Source organism: Pomacea canaliculata, linkage group LG3 (assembly GCF_003073045.1).
Source record: "Pomacea canaliculata isolate SZHN2017 linkage group LG3, ASM307304v1, whole genome shotgun sequence".
Taxonomy (NCBI): domain Eukaryota; kingdom Metazoa; phylum Mollusca; class Gastropoda; order Architaenioglossa; family Ampullariidae; genus Pomacea; species Pomacea canaliculata.
In genome coordinates, this window is record NC_037592.1 from 14,476,296 (window position 1) to 14,496,024 (window position 19,729).

The window sequence follows — 19,729 nt, forward strand, 5'->3', positions numbered from 1 at the left end:
TCAGGGAGTGATTGGTGCTTGCACTCTTGATGTTGAGCAGCTGAAAACTTGCAATCTTGCACTTGTGAACAGGTGGATCTGCGGGTTTCTTTGTGAAAGGCTCCACCAGGAGGATTGGCCCTCGCTCTGTCGTGTTTTGACATGTACTCTGTTTCGTGATGGGGAAGAAATATTTGTATGCTGGTGTAGCTTTTGTGAGAAAGGTTGGTGCTCACTCGTGCTGCCTGATGCAGTACAGCTGGGGGGGTTTTTCTTTTGGTAGCAACATTTCGTAAGACGCTTTCTAGCCAGTCACTGTCTTGCCCTATGGAGTATGCCTGGTGGGTGATGTGTTAATGGCTTACTCTAAGGTTGAACAAAAGTTTCAGGTATTTCTGGTGAGTGCGTTGTTGCTCTGAATCTATAGCTGATAAAGCAGCTAACATTTTATGAGGTACAGTTTGCATAACGATAGCGTCTTTATCTCGGTGACCATTCATGCTTTTCTTTCCCAGAGACTTTGTCACCTGGGATTTAAAAGGGTGGACTGAGAGAAGTTGGTGGCAGAGTTGGTGATACTTCAGCATAACATGTTTTGGTGCAACTGATAATTGCCACCAGTTAGTAACTTACAGTCAACATTGATGGGCCACATGTCGGGGGTGAATGCTGTCCTTTCCGCTGCTTGTCACCCTGATTTTTCCATTATGCTTAGCGTTGTTATGCTCACAAGCTCTGCAACTAGCAACAGGGGTACTGTACCTGTGTTTATTGCATTCTGTGCATTGCTTGCATTTGGGTTACAAGCTCTTGCATTGATAGTTGCAACCTGATGTTCACTGTCAGGGGGTGCGAGGTCTGGTTCCTTCATCTTGCTGGATGATCAGGACATAAAAAATGCTGCATGTCCGGTATTTGTTCCGTGTTTATCTGGACTGGCGTTCTTACCGGTACACTTGTCTTGTGCTTCTGTGCATGTGACGTGAGGGGCCAATATGGGTTGCACTACAGATGTTTGCTGAAAGCGCGACTGGCCCTGTAGGGGTTAAATGTTGGATGGCTCATTCAAGTCAACGAATTTCTAATTCCAAAAACGAGGTTAAATTTAATCCCCGTTTACGAGCCTAATAAAGATGAATATGATGAAATATATTTATCGTGTAGTTGGTAACGCGGGCTTTTTCAATCTGTATTTCTATACTTAATTATTATTTAGACTAGTTACACTAGCAGCAACAAGTACGATTCCAGTATTGCACGTATTTCAAAACTATCATCCCAAAGGCCCTTAACTATCTCTCATCTTGACAAATTATATTATCTGCACTTTTCTCAGTCAGCAAGCATCATCAAGGTGTGTGCTGCAAGACAAATGATTCCATGTGCGGCTCGTTTTCTCTGCATCATCGAGTGATTCATCTTTAAAGACGGAAAAGCCTGGCACCAAATTATTCATAATGTAATTACATACTTAAAAAGTGCTGTTTTGAACCTTGGTTCAATGTTCTGCTATTTACTGTCAAGAGAAAACAGTCGTTGCAGTTCTTCTGCAATGTTCAAATTTCTGTGTCGATCAAACCGACCAATGACGATGGACACGAACATTGACCAATAGACAAACACTCCAACCGGAAGTGGTAGTCTGGCTGCACGAACCCAAACATCGTACCACGGACATCCACAGGGATATTAGTTCGTGATGGTACTTTCACGAAAACTGGTTATGTATGAGTTATAACAATCACAAATAGGGATAATGCAACTTGAGAGCAAATAATTTTAATCGACATCAGCAGGATAAACTTCAAAAATTTTTAATTTAAATTGTACAGTATCGAATGACCTTTTTACGTTGGGCATTCTTTTACTTCAAATCAAATCAAATCAGACTTTAATTATTGTCTTTCGAGGATACCCAAGACAGAAATTTTTCTTTAGCTCACAAGGGCAGGGCATACATACCCACACAGACATTTAATACTCACAGTTATACATATAGCTATACACAGTTAGTACTAAAGATACATTGTCATTGTAGGTTGGATCTCCGTCCAATGGTCAATGATATTCCAATAAATAATAAATATGACTTGCGAAGTCATTTGTATGTATTAGCAATTTTCCTTATGTTACCCACAGTTATGTATCATATTTCCCCTTTAAGACACCACCCTAACCTATTGCCTATAATATTTGAGTTGGACTGGTGGCAAAATAATGAGTTGGGACTATATATATCGAGTTCTAGCAAGTCTAGTTATGCCGGTCTCACAATTAGTACAACACTTCACAATAACTGAGCAATCACAACATCCACTTTATTAAAACAAACAAACAAACAAACAAACAAACAAACAAAAAACAACCCCAAACAAATCCAAAATGCTATGCATATCTATCACTCTTCAAATGTATACGCTGGATGACGGATATAGCTGTTTGATTGCTGAACGAATTTTTAATGACTATAAATCACACTCAGCCTCTATCGCCGTACAAGTAATTATCAGCAGCAGTCCGGCCGGTAATCATCAATTAAGGTAATTACAATGCGCTGGGCTCCTTCCAGTGTCACCATGATTCTAAGTTCGTTAATATAGTTATAACGTTCACAGTTGTGAGGTGGGGTGGAGGAGGGGTGGACAATAAGGACGGTTAGGATTGGGAAAGTGAAGGGCTTAAGTGAGCATGGTTGTCACCCTTGCTTAACATTGCCAATATTCTACAGTTTATGCATATATTGCTGATAAATGATTCACAATTTTGTCAATTTACAAAGTATCTCCATCTTTATTGCAGGAAAAATTGCTTTCAGTTAAGATAGATATCTAAATGCCTGCACACCAACATCATGGTATTTATATGGTAATCTGGTTCACCCACTAAAGGGCACAATCAGTCCTCCAGCCGAAGATGGACCGGAAGCTTCAGAGGAAGCAACAGCAGCCCTGAAGCTGATGAAATTCGCCGAAACCCAGGTAGTGAAAATTGTGTATTCTTTGTGTTCTTAGAAGCTGTAATGCTTTTTGTGTTTCCGTTTATGTCTCGACATATTTTAAACATCGGTCATGCGCGCACTAGCACTGCAGGTTGTTGTATGTGAAACCAAAGACTTCGAGAGGTTATTAGGTACTGTAGCTACCTGACTGTGAAAACTGATTGACGGAGGATGCATGGGCTTGGAGGGGGTAGTATGCAGACTGAGAAGAAGAAAAATGTATTGTCAGAAATTTAGTCATATTTGATCGTGATTAACTGAGAATATCTTTAAAGAAGATATCGTTGGTATTGTTTAATACCTTTGACATGTCTTGGAACTAATTGGATTTACAATCTCTTAACATTTTAGTTACACTCTGGCATTTATGTTTTTAATTATATTGTTGTCTCCAGAAACATTATTTTAAAGATAGAAGTAAAAACTGCATACATGGGAATCAATTTCATATTATTCCTTAGGAAATGGGACATCTTGGATTTTGAATATTTACAGCGAAGCGGGTGAAAACATATTAGTCTCGTGCACTGTAAGATTGAAAAAAAAGTTAAACAACTTAATAAATAAGCCCTGCAACAATCGAGATAAGTTGTATGTGCTTTGTAATATATATAATCAGAAAAAATTAACTGTTAATTATATTTACCACATGACTTAACGATTTGCTAATGTGCATTTGTGTTTCAATGCTAGCTCATCATCATTATACAGAAAACAGAAGAGTGATTTGTGTGTGTGTGTGATAGAGAGAAATGCAACGATTTCTGCTTTATCGTAATTGCCGTTACCAACAGACCCTTGACAAACAAATGTTTGTATGGTTAAATTTATCCCGTTTCGTTCGTTGCATCTGAGTCGCCACATCATGCGTGTCTGACGTGTTTGTCAATCCAAATTAAGGGGAAGAAGGGAGGAATTGAGGAAGGTGAATGTCGATTTCTATTGTCAATATCTTGATAAAATAATAAATTTAAAAAGCCCTGTGAGAAGTGATATTTGAATTATGGAAGAACCATGGAGGTGGTTGTGCTAAGTGAATGCAGTGAAGTGCACAGCTTTCTGTTGTGAACATGGCGGGCTGCTGTTGTGGTCTTGCATGCTATGACCTCATTCCACAACCAACCACATTCCCTTCCACTTCGAAGCCATTTAGGGGCAATTACTGTCGGTAGTTTTGGCCTGCCAGTCAGCCATCACTCATTTTAGCACACGCACGCACACACACACACACGTGATAACTCAGCATCCATGTTTAGCGCAAATAAGAAAAGGAAAGACGGTAAAATCATGGACAGGACGACGCGGAGAATGCACATTTGTTTGGTCGTGGATGTCACCTAGAATTTATATGTCATGAAATGGGCTTTTCTTTCTAGTTTATTTCTTCACCTCTCACAGCTTGTTCGTCCTATCGGTTGATTTAAACTTCGTGGTTTGTAGTTTAACAAGAAGAACGTGTCAAGTGATCTCAGTTCTGTAAGCAAATTAGCCAAGCCAGTATACTGAACTTGGAAGATTCTGATGTCGAAGACCACGAAGAAAAAAATGCTACTGATAAAACTTATGACAATGGTGTTCTCTTTAGACTAGGATTTTTTAAAAATCTGTGTAAGAATTGTGGTTTCATCATACAATTAAACTTTCTTTTTTTGCGAGATATAAAATAATAAATCATGAGGTTCCCCCCCCTTACCTACAAGAGCCAAAGAACAGTAATATATACAAAGTAAGATGATTTGCCACTTAATTAATGGATGACATTTAGGGACTGTTTAAACAGTGCTGATACATTAGCACATGAATTCATGTGCACAGTGGCTAAAATCTACAATATGTCTACCAAAAACATCGGAGTGAATTTTGTTGCCCACGTGCACACACTTGTCCCAGTGTCACATGCAGAGGACATGTTTCTAGCGGCTTCTGGACAAGTTTCTTCGTCTATCGCTGGACTGGCATCCGGATTCGTCATCTCTAGCTTGCTTATGTCCATCACCTTCCTGTTTCTTCCAAGAAGATTGCACTCACAACGGATACGTATAGTCCGCCAAAGTGCGTAGAAATCCTGGCGAGGACTAAATTTAACGAAGAATCCGGATCCATGCAGGGCTTAACAAAGATGCTTTGGTTCTTACTGACTATTATATTCGACAGGACCGCTGTCAGGCTCCAGACAGGTGAAGAGAAGAGTGAACACACCTTGGTTTAGCGGACTGTTGAACAGGCAAGTAAACTGTACAGTTTGGCTTGATTGAATGCTATCCGACCAAAATTTCTGACTGCAAAGAAATCGTTTACTTACTAACACAGCTTCTAGATGATTCACGAAGGACATTATCATTGTGCACTGTTTTGCGAAAGAAAACAAACCAACTTTAATGCGTGATGTAGGCGAAAAATCGGGGGAGAGACTGTGAAAACCTGTCAAGTAGACAGGTGATCTTTATGCGCCATCACTATAAGAGGAACTCTACCATAGCCTTATTTGTCAGGAAAAAATAAATAACATTTGACGCCAAGTTATATATAAGTAATTCTGAGGTATTGATCGGATGAAAGATCAAGATATCAAGTTTCTAACTCGATATTTTCAAATCAGTTCAAGAGGAAAGGCACCGGTAGATGACCAGGCATGACACACGATAAGTCCAGGCTTTTTAAGTCAGAATTCTTGCTCGCAATTTAATTAATTCTACAAATTCCATTTCATTTAATTAAATTTATGCTTGAAAATTTGCATTTCATGCACAAATCTATCTCTTATAACCCATTACTACCCGTAAAAACAATTTGGAATCACAAGAAAAGTCAGTTTCTATGATTTCGATGCAAAGTCTATTGAAAAGAGATTTCTTGTGATCGACTTCCTCGCAAAACAAAACAAAACAAAACAAAACAAAACAAACAAACAACAAACAAACAAACAAACAAACAAACAAACCAACAAACAACCAACCAACAACCAACAACCAACCAACCAACCAACCAACCAACCAACCAACCAACCAACCAACCAACCAACCAACCAACCAACCAACCAACCCTTTTCTCTTTGTGAGAGAATCTGTTTCAAAAATATACAAGATGATTATCCTTCTAAGCTGATTTGTTTCAGACAATGTTTCGGAACGACTACAGCTGGTCTGACAAGGTAGCCAGCTTCTGGTCCACCCTGCTGGTAGCAAGCCTGGCCTTCATGTCTCTCTTGCTGCGTTACGTGACAAGTCCTATCACATGCTACGGCCCATCGCAAATGACCACCTTGCAAACATATTACTACCACCAGAAATGCCTCCAACAAGAGAAATACGAAATGTTTTCCAGAAATGAGGTAAGAAAATATTGCTTTATCGTGTTTTTTCGCTTCTGGAAGTACACAGACCTACACTCTTGGCGCAAGGATTCTTAAATAAACATTTAAACAAAAGAAACATCAGGTATCATGCCTGTTGTAGATCAAGATGTTATATACAATGATTTATAATTTATAAAATTAATCAGCGTCTAGAAAAACTAAACTTATATTGGTATCTATATTAAACTGAATAGAAATTGAACCCCTCCCCCAGCAAAAAAAAAAAAAAAAAAAGAAATTTGAGACTAGGCACATAACGATGTGAATAATGTCACCCCAGGAGTCAGGGATAGCATCGTACCACATGTGGGTGCCGCTGGTTCTGGCCGTGTCGGCTTTGCTGTGCCTCCTACCCCATGCGATGTGGAGTCTCTTTTCGCGCTTCCTGTGGGTGGACGCGCACCTCCTGGTGCAGAATCTGAAAGACACGCAGGGCCTGCCTCACGACGATCGCCACCCGTTGCTGCGTGACACGGCCACCCTGCTCGTCACCGCCCTCAAGCGAGGCAACTGTGCGCTGGCTCTTGCCTCGGTGGGCCGGAAGTCGCTTGTGGTGGTCACGTGTCTCGTGCAGGCGGTCCTCGTGGCCTCTCTGTTCGAACCGCAGCTCGTCTTCCAGCCGTGGCGAGCAGACAGTGAGGTCAACAACACCGTGGCTGCTCTACCACGAGAAGACTTCGTGTGCACGTTCTCTGTCTACCAGATGGGAGCCAGACACAGCTTCAGTGTCCAGTGCTTCCTCCCGATTAACGAGGTGAGACATGCATGACGATGCTACCTGAATAAGTAGCAACAACTAACTTCTAATAGCCTGACAGTCTGCTTGTGTGTGTGTGTGTACCTGTACGAATGATGCATATAGCTGTGGGGATTAATGTAAATTGAAGAGTATATTGTGTGCACCTGTGTCCTGACCTCAAGCCGAAGGACAGGACAACAGTCATAAGAGATTCTGATTGTTGTCACAGTCCGTGCAAACGTCTGTTGTTTACCCTGAAGGGGGAGGGAATGACGAACTGCAGTTTTTAATGACACGTTGTTTTTCATCGGTCTCGCAGGTGTACAGCAAAGTCTTCACTTTCCTCTTCTACATGTTCCTCCTCCTCACCATCGTCACCGGCCTCGACCTTCTGATCTTGGTGGCCCGCGTGGCGGTGCCGGGGATCAGCGACTACCCGGTCCGGCGCTACCTGGAGGCGGCGTTGGGCGCAGAGCGGGAGGACTCGGCCACCCCGGAGAAGATGTACCCGCGCTTCAGCCAGCTGCTGGGGTGGGACGGACGACTGGTGCTGGCGCTGGCAGCCGATTCCTGCGGACCGCTGACGACCGTGGCGCTGGTGAAGAACGTGGCCGGTGATTGGCTCGCTGGCTCCATTGTCTCGCGCTCTCTCGCGCAGTCTTTGGAGCCGCACATGGAGCGTCAGTCCGGGGGCATACCGCTGGTCCCCATGGACGACCTGAGCATGGGCTATGAGAAGCTGGTAGAGAAGTAGCCAGAAGACAAAGCGAAGGAAGAAGAGGGCGCAGAGGGAGAAAAGCTACGTCTCCTGCATTTATTTGTTTTCATTTTGTTTGTATTTACTACTGCATTTTTCTTTTTAGAGACCATGCGGTTTACTCGACACTTCTCGAAAGCAATGAAGTATGTTTTTTTTAAATTACATGTACAAAGAAGAATTTTAAGATTGAAAAAAGAATCAAATATAGGCGGAAGATCTGGTTATTAAGACGAGAGACCGTTAGATTTTATTGTCTCTAGTGAATGCTGTATACTCAAGGTGTACATATACCTAATGCACCAATAATGCATAGATGCATGTTATTACTGTCCTGTCTCTATATATATCAATACTCATTGTGTCCTCCTATCCATTCTGTTTTTTAATCACTCTATAGATCAATTCGTGCACCTGTATTTTATTCTCGTTCGTAACATTATGCTGCCATAGTAAAGGCGTTAATACGACAGCTTAATAATTCTTTTAGTTGTCTTTTTTTTGAAAATGAATGCAAGGTGGCTCAGTGTGTGTATGAACCGTGGAAACCGGGTGCGATGCGAGTCAAAAGATTTCTCCTTTTCTCCCTGGGACACCCGGTCTACCCATTCTTTCCCGCTCTCCTCGCTGGGTTGAGAACAGCATGAACTCTGCCAAGCCATTAATAAACTACAGGAGTAACAATGCCAACATGTTACATTCACACTGCTTGTTCTCACCAGTTGTTGGTGTAACCTAGAATTCATTATTCATCAAAGGTGAATTGCTGAGTTGTTGAAAGAAAAATGGGATTTGCGCACTCGCTCTCAATCACACACACACACGCACGCACGCACGCTCGCATACACACAAAGCACACACATACACCAAAGTGATGAACTATTATGAGCCATATTGAATGGTTAACTAGGCCACTGAGGGCCACGTTTTTTTCTAACAAGTTGACAAAAACTCCCTTGAGTATTAGCAGAAACACTCCCAGTTAGTATACATGGGCACAGACAAGAATGTAAATTATTTGATTAGACCATTAACCGATTTGACAACGGGACAACAAAAAACAACAACAAAAAAACAAAAACAAAAACAACAACAACAAAAAAACAAAACAAAAAAAAAAAAAAAAAAAAACCAAACAAAACAAACAAACAGCAAGAACAACAAAGATAACAAACGTCGGAACTAGAGAATTAAATAAAATGTTTAAATTTAAAAGATATGTGATATGTAAACTAAAATCCAAATATCTAAAATCATAAATCAATTGAAAACATCAATCAAATTTATGTACATTTGCTAAATAAACGACACTGGACAATGCTGATTAGACCAATAAGTTATCAAAGTTATAACAGATTATGAGATGTGGTATAGTGGATAAAAGGTACACATGCACTTCACATAAATCCAAATGGGCTTTGATGGTTAATGGGAGGAAAAAGCAGAAAAAGTTTCTTCTCTAATACAGTACTTGTCACATAATATTTAAGTCATGTCCTCTTTTTCATTGTTAAATGTTCCAGCTTGCTCTAGAAAAAAAGGCGCTACAAAGCTCTTTGTAGGTGTCATAGCAATGGTGCAAGCAGAATTTGTTTAAAAGCATGATACCAATACAAATATGAAGCAAAAACTAATCAAATTTCGGGTTTACAAAAGCAGTCGACAGAACATCGAGAAGCCGACTGTCTCAACATTGACACAGTAAACAACACGATTTGCTAGGAATCCAACTCTGTCTTTCCCTCTTCTTCACAAGGATGTACAACTTATTTTTCCCTTTGTCTTACAGAATAAGCCAACCTATAAGTCTTCTAGACATTGTCTTTTTAGTATAAACCAACTTCTGCATCTCCTGGACTTTTCTTTATAGAATAAACCAACTTCTGTGTCTCCTGGACATTGCCTTATAGAATAAACCAACTTCTATGTCTCCTGGACATTGCCTTATAGAATAAACCAACTTCTGTGTCTCCTGGACATTGCCTTATAGAATAAACCAACTTCTATGTCTCCTGGACATTGCCTTATAGAATAAACCAACTTCTGTGTCTCCTGGACATTGCCTTATAGAATAAACCAACTTCTATGTCTCCTGGACATTGCCTTATAGAATAAACCAACTTCTGTGTCTCCTGGACATTGCCTTATAGAATAAACCAACTTCCCGCATGGCATCTAGATTACTGACAGTTGTGTGACAATATTTCCCACAAAGGTTGTGAGGACTGCTTATTCAGGACGCAGGCTGTTTCACATCATAGCAATTCAAGCAATGGACAAACCTCCTAATCATAACACTCCTACTCATAATCCTGAACTGGAATAAACACACCAAGGTGGCTCTTGCTACCTGACTACAATGTGGCACCTTCTAGTTGGCGAGTGACAGGAATGGACAGCCGGACGCACTGTCAAAGAAGCCCTGAGTTAAACCACCAGCACTCCTGCTACATCTGGACACATTGGGACATTACAGTCTGCAAATACTACACCTGGAACTGTGGTGTAGCACCAGGTGCTTTTGTAGCCGTCGTTGAAGATGCGGCAGTAGTTTTTGGCGTTGGCTTTGCTGCCGTCCATGATGAAGCTGGAATCCAGTGTGTAGTAATTTTGCTTCAAGAGGGGTTGGGAGTTGCTCCAGTCCGCACAGTTGATGCCAGTCGCTGTGGTTGTGGTGGTGCCCTTGTAGGCAGGCAGTCCTCCCAGTCGTTGGAACCAGCAGGTGGTGGCTATAGCGACACATTCAGGAATTCAAAGTTCATAAATTGCCCATTCTCTACTCGTAAAACGAAACATGGCGACATAGAGAAGCAAATAGTCACACAATATTAATGACACAATGAGACATTGATCTACAATCATTACACATACATATTTAATATACATATAGCCAATGGTATATGGATAGTTCGTTTGTTTTGTCACTCAATGTGCACTGCAAACAAAGTCAGACTACCTCCGTTACATAGAATGATTGTCGCAAATGTTTTGAGTTATTTACCAAACAAAGTAAATATGTTCTCAGAAGAAGCTCAATAGAATGATAGAAAAAAAGACTTCGAATAAACACCCAAAATAAGTTACCCAGCCGGTCGCTGATAACAAAGAATAGACAGCGCTCAAGGTTTGCTAAAATATATATCTATACATACTGAGCAGAGTTCAGTGCAAGACAGTTTCTTCAAATCTGGGTGAATACCGATGATTGAGATACACGCCTACAAATATCTCCAGAAGAAGGTTAACAGCACTGACATCGAAATTCTAAAAGGATGTGTTTTTTTATGTTGCCAAAGCTTCAACCTACAGGAGAGTTGGGACTATATATACACATGACAGTTAGACGTATCTGTGTACAAACATGACGTCATGCGTTTGACCTCTTTCTGGGAAAGATGTTTGTAAACACGCATTTCGAGAAAAAGAATTATTCCATGCACTGAGCTAATTCCAGAAATTAAAAATGGTTTAATAAGGGCCTGCAACTGGTTGTTTATTATTATGTTGAATCTCGGAGGACTGAGTGGGTTAAGACGAAATTATGTTTAATCAGTACATCTAAAACAATGAAATTAAAATAAAAGAAAAATCCTAAATAACTCACGTGCACAAAGAATGGAAGCTGTCCCCCATATTCCATAGGTGCAAGAGGCAGTGGTTGTGCCTGAGATGTAGATATCAACATCAAGGCACGTGTAGTTCACCATCGTGTAGTTGGCGTCTAAATACGTTATCGTCGTTCTGGGTATCAGAGGCGGGGTGGTGCACGCTGAGGAAGACGCAAGCAACAGTTTGCAACAGCCATATGCAGAATCAGGCCTATCTTTCGTCAATCTTTATCATATACATATTTATGTAAATTGATATTTTCTTATAATTATTTTCATAAATTTTAATATACAATTTTTAGCCTTAATTAGTTAATTCTTCTTGATAGATCGATGATGATGATGATGATGATGATGATGATGATGAGGAGGAGGAGGAGGAGGAGGAGGAGGAGGAGGAGGAGGAGGAGGATGATGATGAAGAAGAAATTATATCTTGCGCTAATTGTTTACGAGAGCAAACGAGAGTCGCCCGGGTCCAGGTCCCGTCGTCTTGGCAACGGGCTGAGATAGACCCTGTGATATAGTTGTACGGTATGCTGCAGGTGTACAGCACAGTCGAGTTGATTTTGATACTGCCGTATATCATATACGAGTTGCGCACTGGCGGCGGAAGTCCGCAGTCTGCAGGGATAAAACACAAGAAAATGCAATATCTATCTATATATATATAGCGATAAATCCTTTGTCACCTGTTTGAATTGTTTGCACCTTTCAAGGAAAATGCAATGGAAATAATAATTTTGGCTTTAAAATATATACTGACGTTCTTAAAGAAAACGAAAATGTATTCATAATGCCAAGAGTTCAGAAAATGGGATTTTCCAGAGAAATATACAGAATTAACTCACCTTCTGGAGGTGTTCCCTGCAGAAAAAGTTATAAACAATTATTTTAGGAGTCAAATTTCACCAAAAACATTTTCGGAAACTGTTAATTAGGTCAACCTTACTTTTAATTCAGTGTTTTATTCTTAAATTAAGTGAAAATATGCAGTTGTTAAACATCAAAACAATTTTGTTGAGTGTCCTTAAAGCAGTGATCTCTATTTTGTCCTCACAACCAGTAAAAGATAAGGAGCGATGCCCAGTATGGTTAAATGTACCATCTGTTATGCTAGTTGTTAGTTAAAACATTAAATTAAGTATATTAGTTAAATGCAGTGGTGGTGGGTTGTGAACATTTATTAGTTGTCACTAGATTAAGCAGCTGGTTTACATTGTAAATATATTGTAAACATATCTACCAACACTGTATAGACGGAAAATAACTGCGACTTAGATATTACAATACCTATAGCTGATATGTAATAGCTATGATATGAAATATAATAAATAATTTTGGTTTGTATCTTTATTCGTTCCCTGACTGGTATTTTGAGAGAGAACGATTGAAGAAAGGAAGGAACTGAAGAAAGAATGAAATAAAGAAAGAAACCTACCCCCCTGGTCAGTCTCATCTGCCCAATACCTTGACCCACGAAACAAAGGAAGCATTGGCAGGTGCTGGGAGAGTCGGGTTCACATGCGAGAGATTTACAGCCGGGAGAAATCCCACAGGCTGAGGAACATCTCAGAAGTGTCATGCGCTTGGAGCTTGAGACTCGGGTGCAGCTGTCTGACAGCTGCCGAGAGCTGATCGCAAACATGGACATGGTCATCCCGTCTAGGGGTCCGGCACGTGCGATGAACGCCAGTGTCAGCAGCTCCAAGAAGCAAACCGTTACCATAGTAACAAGTTCTCTGTGCGTCAGCATTCTGATCCTAAGTAAAGCGGGAAATGGTCAATCAGGTCATAGACATCAGAATAATTGATGGATTGATTCTTTATTGGCACAAGAACACAAGAAAGGTGGATCTTACTATACAACCCAAGCTGCTCGAAGAAGTATTTACCATAGTAACATGTTGTCTGTACATTCTGATCCTATAGGAAAAGGGAAGAAAGAGTGTAATGGGTAGAAGAAGTAAGAGTGATCTAGTCTTTATTGCTGCAAGAGCTTAGCTACACCAAGGGTGTCTTATGCAACACATCCCAATTATAAACAAGATTTCATATTTACACAAATAAAAAAATAAAGAAATTGTTGTAAAAAAATATTTTAGAAAGGGGAGAAAGCTGGTCTGCTTATTACTAAAATGTTTTATCGAAATCTCTTACACTCTGTCACAGGGAGGCTTCTAGTAGATTGCTGTGATATTGATTTAGCCATAGGTATATACAAAGTTATAAGAGGGATGTCACCATAAGGGGAATGGTTTGATGAAGAAAATAAGGTCGAGAAAAGACTAGCGAGAAAGTGTCTGAGAACATTTAGAATAATGTAAACACAGAAAAATCAGTCAGTCAGTCATCACTTGACCAACACCTGTCGTTGCAGTTATTTATTTTATAAAAATGAAAATTTAAAAAGAAAAAGAAAAAGAGAAAGCAAACTGCCTCTTCGTCATTTCCTCCATAAGGATAAAGAGTGGAAGAAAATAATGGAGAATAATACAACTCAGGAATTAAAGATAGAAATAATTGTAGACGAATATTTCTGAAGAAGAAATGTAATAAAAATTAAAAATAAAAAAAGAAGTTGACACATTAAGCCCCTTTCATTACTTACGATTAAAAACTCGTTTTGTTGGACAATAGCTGACGCACTTCTCTAGTTACACTTCTCGATGTCGACCTGATCAGATTTGCACCACGGATGGGAAGCGTGTCTTGCCTTGAATGTTGTTTGTGTACCATCTATGTCTCACAGACCTCTGTATTTTTCCTACTAACCCAGTTCTTTTCTGCCTGTTTTACGCATGCGCGGACTGTCCAAAGCGGTTGCCAAGTGGACCTTGACTTCAAGCGGATGGATCTGTTCTGCTCAATCATTCGGTCGACAACAAAAACCTACACCCAAGCTCAAATGTTCTGAAAGGGTTTCACAATGCGGAGCTAGCGAGCACATGCGACGAAAAAGGGCCGACTAACAACAATACAATACAATACAATACAATACAATACAATACAATACAATACAATACAATACAATACAATTTTTATTCATCCACAAGGGCAATTCAAGATAGTGCTCGTGCTAGATAATACATGTATATATATATATGCTGAAATATTATCTCTTTCTCACACACACGTTTATAGTCAAATTAATTAGCATATTTGTTCATCCGTATCTTGACTGGTACCGGTCTTTTGGGGGTTGGTGGGGAAGGGGACAGCGACTCGATAGCTGACCGGGGTGTCACTCAGTCCTGTCTTGGGCGACAGTGAACAGGTTCTGCCTCCACCTGACTTTTTTCCCCCCAACGGCAGATGCATAATAACGGCGCACATCCGTCAACACGCTTCAAAGATTTCTCTCTGAATCCTGGTGTTTCCTTGGCAAGCCGCTACATCTTCCCAAGTACCAGCGAATGAGAATGTTTCTTGGTTTGTTTGTGGTACTGCCACCCTGCGACACTGCATGTTCATGGCGACGGTCTTTTCTACCTTACACGATTAACGAAGTCGACATATTAATATTATTTGTAAACTACCACATGAGTACAATGACACCTATTGAGTAGTAAGTCTTGATCTCGAGAGATCCTCGTTACTTCATGTTGTGATGTAATATCCGGTGGGTTGTGTCATAGTTGGTAAAGACTGATTCCAATATTTGTTTAAATGTTGATGACATCTGTACTTTTACCTCCTTGATAAGTCATTGTAAATTGCGATTTTTAATTGTAATATTCTTTATCGCTATTCTGTTCTCTCTCTTTTTGAAGGACAATGGTCCTGGAATCAATCAAAGCCGTTCGTTTTACCCACTAGGCAATAGCAGGGCCCCTGTTGCCAACCCATTGACTGGAAGTAATGCATTTTGCATGTAGACCATTAAAGGACAAACTATAAACACGCGAGAGTTCATTAAAGTATGACGGCCAGTCACACATGGACAGACACACTGACACAATCCTATTCTCTGTCACCACAGTGTCAACACAATGCTGTCATTAGTACTCACTGAATACTTTATTCAAGAGGCTGTTAACAGCTAAATCGACAGAGGTGACCGCAAGCAAATCCTTTGTTGGACAGGCTTTGTCTTGCAAACACTAAAGCTAGACAATGAACAGGGTCTTTGAGCAAGTGAGTAGAGATTGTCGTACACAGTGAACATTGATGTGGAGGTATGAAGGCTACTTAAGCACATCGGTAAACTTTACACGGTTTTGTAAGATTCTGCACACAATGATAGGAAGAAAACAATTCACCGCTAATACTCTGTAAGCAACTGAGAATTACTTTTCTAAATTTTATAATGATGATGATGATGATGATGATGATGATAATAATAATAATATCATCCCAATCATAATCATAATCATGCATTTAAATAGTGCCTTTCCCATACAACATCCGATAATTAAAGCGCTTGTATGTATTTACAATATAATGAACGCCCACAAGCAAACAATTTTTGAGGGTAGGAATTAAATGCACCATAAGCCTGCACACAACACACAAGGATGGAGGATATCGGAGAATACGACGAAAATAATCCATGGTTAGCTCTGTAATTATTTGGCTCCTCTTTGCGTTTTCTGTACTTGTTTGTATTCATCATTAGAACTATTGTTTATTCTTTCTTAGTTTATGTGTTATTCGTTTGATCTCCTGTCCCTCGTATGCTGTCCATGCCTCGTTCTTGTTCTTAAGCGATAAAGCATACTCCTTACAAATTTTGAATTTATTATTATTTCTTGTTAAGAAAGTGTCACATCCAAAAAGAGAAGTAGGCCAGAGCCGAGATACGAACTCACGACACTCGATCGTCACTGTAGTGATGACAAGTACTATAGCTTTCCGCTACCAACTGATCCTCTCATCGTTGTTGTCTGTCAGTAATGTGATAATGTGACAAAATAGAGAAAAAACACACCCAACCCTTCGGCATATTATCAATTTGTGTTAACCCCTGCAAAAGTAAAAAGTGGAATAAGAGCTGAACAGGAATAAATAAAATAAATTGCACTCAAACAATCAGCTGGCCGGGTATGTTGGGACACAGGGGCACAGCGCAGTTGTTCCACTTGGTACCCACGAAACACCAGGTGGGCCAGTAGTTGTCGAGGAAGAGGCGACAGTAGTTGCTGGCCGCGGTTCTGTTGCCGTCCACGAGGTAGTTAGCGTCGACGGTGTAGAAAGAGGTTGCCCATCCTAAATTCATTGCGAGGATCGGTCCAGGCGTTGCAGGTCCTGCCATTCACATCAGTGCTTACATTGCCCTTGTAGGCGGGCTGTCCGCCTGGTCGGTAGAACCAGCAGGTGGAGGCTACAGGCCGGGGAAACGACACGAAAATATATTTTGAAACGAATATAGAGATGTCACTGTCACGAGTAAATACAGGTTGAAACGAATATTTCGGGATTTCACATTTTGAAAGGCTCGTGACGTCATCAGACGCCATTGTGGTAGACCAGCTGTCCAAAGTGTCATTAATATTATGTGAAAATGTGTTTATCAATAGAGCGAGATGATTGTCACCCCAAACAGGGGCTGTCTACTTACATGCACACAGAATGGAGACTGTTTCCCAACTTCTCCCTAAACAGATGGCGCTGGTTGTCCCCGAGATGTAGATGTCGCTGTCAAGACATGTGTAGTTGATCCTTGAGTAGTTTGTGTCCGCATACATTACCTTCGTCTTGGGTATCAAAATCGGAGTGGGACACTCTGAAAAGGACGAAATATTTAGCTTTCGTCAGTTGTTCCAGTTTTTTTTTTCACTCACCTTTCTCACACACCTGCGTAGTGTCACCTGTCACGTGACTTGAGATCCATAGCTGTCACAGGTTACTTCACGAAGTTGTCAAATACTTTTGATCAAGTGTTTTATCTAAACATTATTCACAAGCTGAATAGTGAATGTGAGAATAAAGTGTTTTTTTTCCACAGTCCTGCAAATGAGTTGCTGTGTTACTTTGGAGACTGTACCCGTGCAGATCACAGATGCCTTGGTCCAGGTCCCGTCGTCTTGGCAACGGGCCGTGGTAGTCCCGGTGATGTAGGTGTAGGTTGCTTGGCAGGTGTACGTCACAGTAGAGTTTATTTTTATACTGCTGTACGTCACACGGTGTTACGCACTGCTGGCGGAAGTCCGCAGTCTGCAGAAAAAATAAAAAACAAGAAACGAGCAGCTTATCTTCCGGTAGGACAAAAATACATACACGTCATCCCAAGATAAGGTAAACTTACAGGATATGTCATCCGAAAATTATCCAGGTTTTAAAATAAGTTTCACGTGGTTTTGCGAGACTAGCTATGTAGACTTAATCGTGTGTAGTAAAGCAGTAAAGCGAGGCTTGAACCACAAAGCACAAAACAGAAGCAAACCCTCCTGAACCTAGATAGAATATGAAAAAAAATTACAACAAGAACAATAATTTTACTTTCAAATTAATTCTGAAAACATGTTGTACTTTAGTCAAAAAATAGTTCAACTCACCTTCTGGAGGAGTACCCTGGAGAAAGAAGGTAAAACACAAAAGATCAACTAGTAGAGATGTTTGTATTAGCGATAAAAATATATAATTTTCTGCACTGGTCTGTCTATTTTATATTTAAATAAATATTGTATTTAAATTAATATATTAGTTTTTCTTCATGGCATTGTCTTACATCACGCACTATTATTTCCAATGAGTGTGAGTGATCTAAGAAACACCAACCAGACATCTCCTACCTGCTGTTAAATTTCTTCTCAAATAAACTAAGCTGTAACAGTTTTCAGAATAAGAAGACATACCCCTTTGATCAGCCTCATCTGACCTAGGCCTTGAAAACAAAGATGACATTGGCAGGTCTGCAAAGAGTCGGTCACACATGCAAAGGATTTGCAGCCTGGAGAAACCCCACAGGCTGCGGAACATCGTATCAAGTCATGGGCTTGGTGCTTGCCATTCGTATGCAGCTGTTTGACAGCTGCTGTTTGTTGTTCGCAAAGACAGACACGGTTATCCCGCTCTGACTTGGAGCTGCTGCCACCAACATAAAAGTGAGCAGCTCCAAGCAGCAAACCGTTGCCATAACAACGTGTCCTTTGTACTCCAGCATGGTGGTCCTAGTTAGACACAGTGAAACTGAAGTCAGGTAACGGATGAGTATTAGCACATGATGGGATCGCAGTTGCAAACAGCATTATACCAGTCTGTGCAACAGAGAGAGAGAGAGAGAAAGAAAGAAAAAAAGTGATAATGTAAAATAAGGAGTAATTAATGTTAGAGAAAGTTACCTATTATTACATCTCGTAACAAGACACAAAAAACCCAACTTAAAATCCTTCAAAAATTAACTAAAAGAGAAAGAACTAAAAAAAATAACTAATTAAAAACAGAAAAAACGAGCAAAACAACAAAGAAAAAATTATAAAATAAAATTAAAAATAGTGAACAAATGAAACAACAACAACAAAGTCGAAAAAACGAAAAGAAACCCCCCAAAAAAACGAAGAATACAAAAAAACTAAAATTAAACAAAAATCAAAATAAACAAAACAAGGAGCGAAAAAGCAAGAGGAAAATTAAAAGATGAACAAACGAACAAACAAAAAGAAGATAAAAATTAAAGACAAACACAAAGAAATGAAGGTTTAATTAACACGTAGTCTCTCAGAAATTGTGATGAACACTTAAAAAGACAATACCACTAATAACAGTAATGTCGAAAAAAAATGCTTTTAAAGCAATAGTGAAACTTAATAGAAAACAGACCAAGCACCTGCGTTGGATACAATATTTCGTTCCTTTCTCTTCTCTTTCTCTTCTCTTCTCTTTTTCTTCTCTTTCTCTTGCACAAGACGTGTGACCAGCAGAAGGCAATCAACTTTCAAAACTGCTTTTTAACTATTTTTTCCAGATATCTTCTTGATCAGATTTGGATGCAGGAGGAATGCAGCCCTCTGCCCTGTCGTCGGTTTAGAGAAAGCAGAGTTTCTCAGTGTCAAGTCAGACACCAAAGTGCATCGACGACAGCGACCAGCAGAAAGGTCTGGCACTTGATGTCCACGTCCGCCACATTGTGTTCTTATGAAAGGGCAACGCTATATATTGTCTTCAACTCGCATTGTTCCACCACCACCATCACCACCACCACCACCACTCATGAACTAGAAGTTAAAGGCGTGTTAAGCCCTCTGTAAACCTGTCTAGCACACAGAGAGTTTAAGGAAAATTCTTCTTGAACACTTGATTTGTACAATTTTGTAAGAGGGGTCAAAATATCTCATTGTATCACGTGATCGCT

General features: G+C 40.1%; 2 protein-coding genes across 2 annotated transcripts; one reads left to right on the forward strand and one right to left on the reverse strand.

Moving 5' to 3' along the window:
• Positions 1-5,066: 5,066 nt before the first annotated feature.
• LOC112560421 (innexin unc-9-like) lies at positions 5,067-8,300 on the forward strand. The gene is made up of 4 exons (XM_025232279.1): positions 5,067-5,201; positions 6,093-6,308; positions 6,613-7,086; positions 7,391-8,300. The coding sequence occupies exons 2-4, from the start codon at positions 6,096-6,098 to the stop codon at positions 7,823-7,825; spliced, it is 1,122 nt and encodes a 373-aa protein (XP_025088064.1). The 5' UTR covers positions 5,067-5,201; positions 6,093-6,095; the 3' UTR covers positions 7,826-8,300.
• Positions 8,301-9,402: 1,102 nt separating this feature from the next.
• On the reverse strand, positions 9,403-16,654 carry LOC112558946 (plasminogen-like). The gene is made up of 5 exons (XM_025229717.1): positions 16,466-16,654; positions 12,288-12,303; positions 11,890-12,060; positions 11,433-11,597; positions 9,403-10,557 (listed from the first exon to the last, which is right to left on the reverse strand). Exons 1-5 carry the CDS (start codon positions 16,652-16,654, stop codon positions 10,256-10,258), a joined length of 843 nt encoding a protein of 280 aa, XP_025085502.1. The 3' UTR covers positions 9,403-10,255.
• Positions 16,655-19,729: the final 3,075 nt, after the last annotated feature.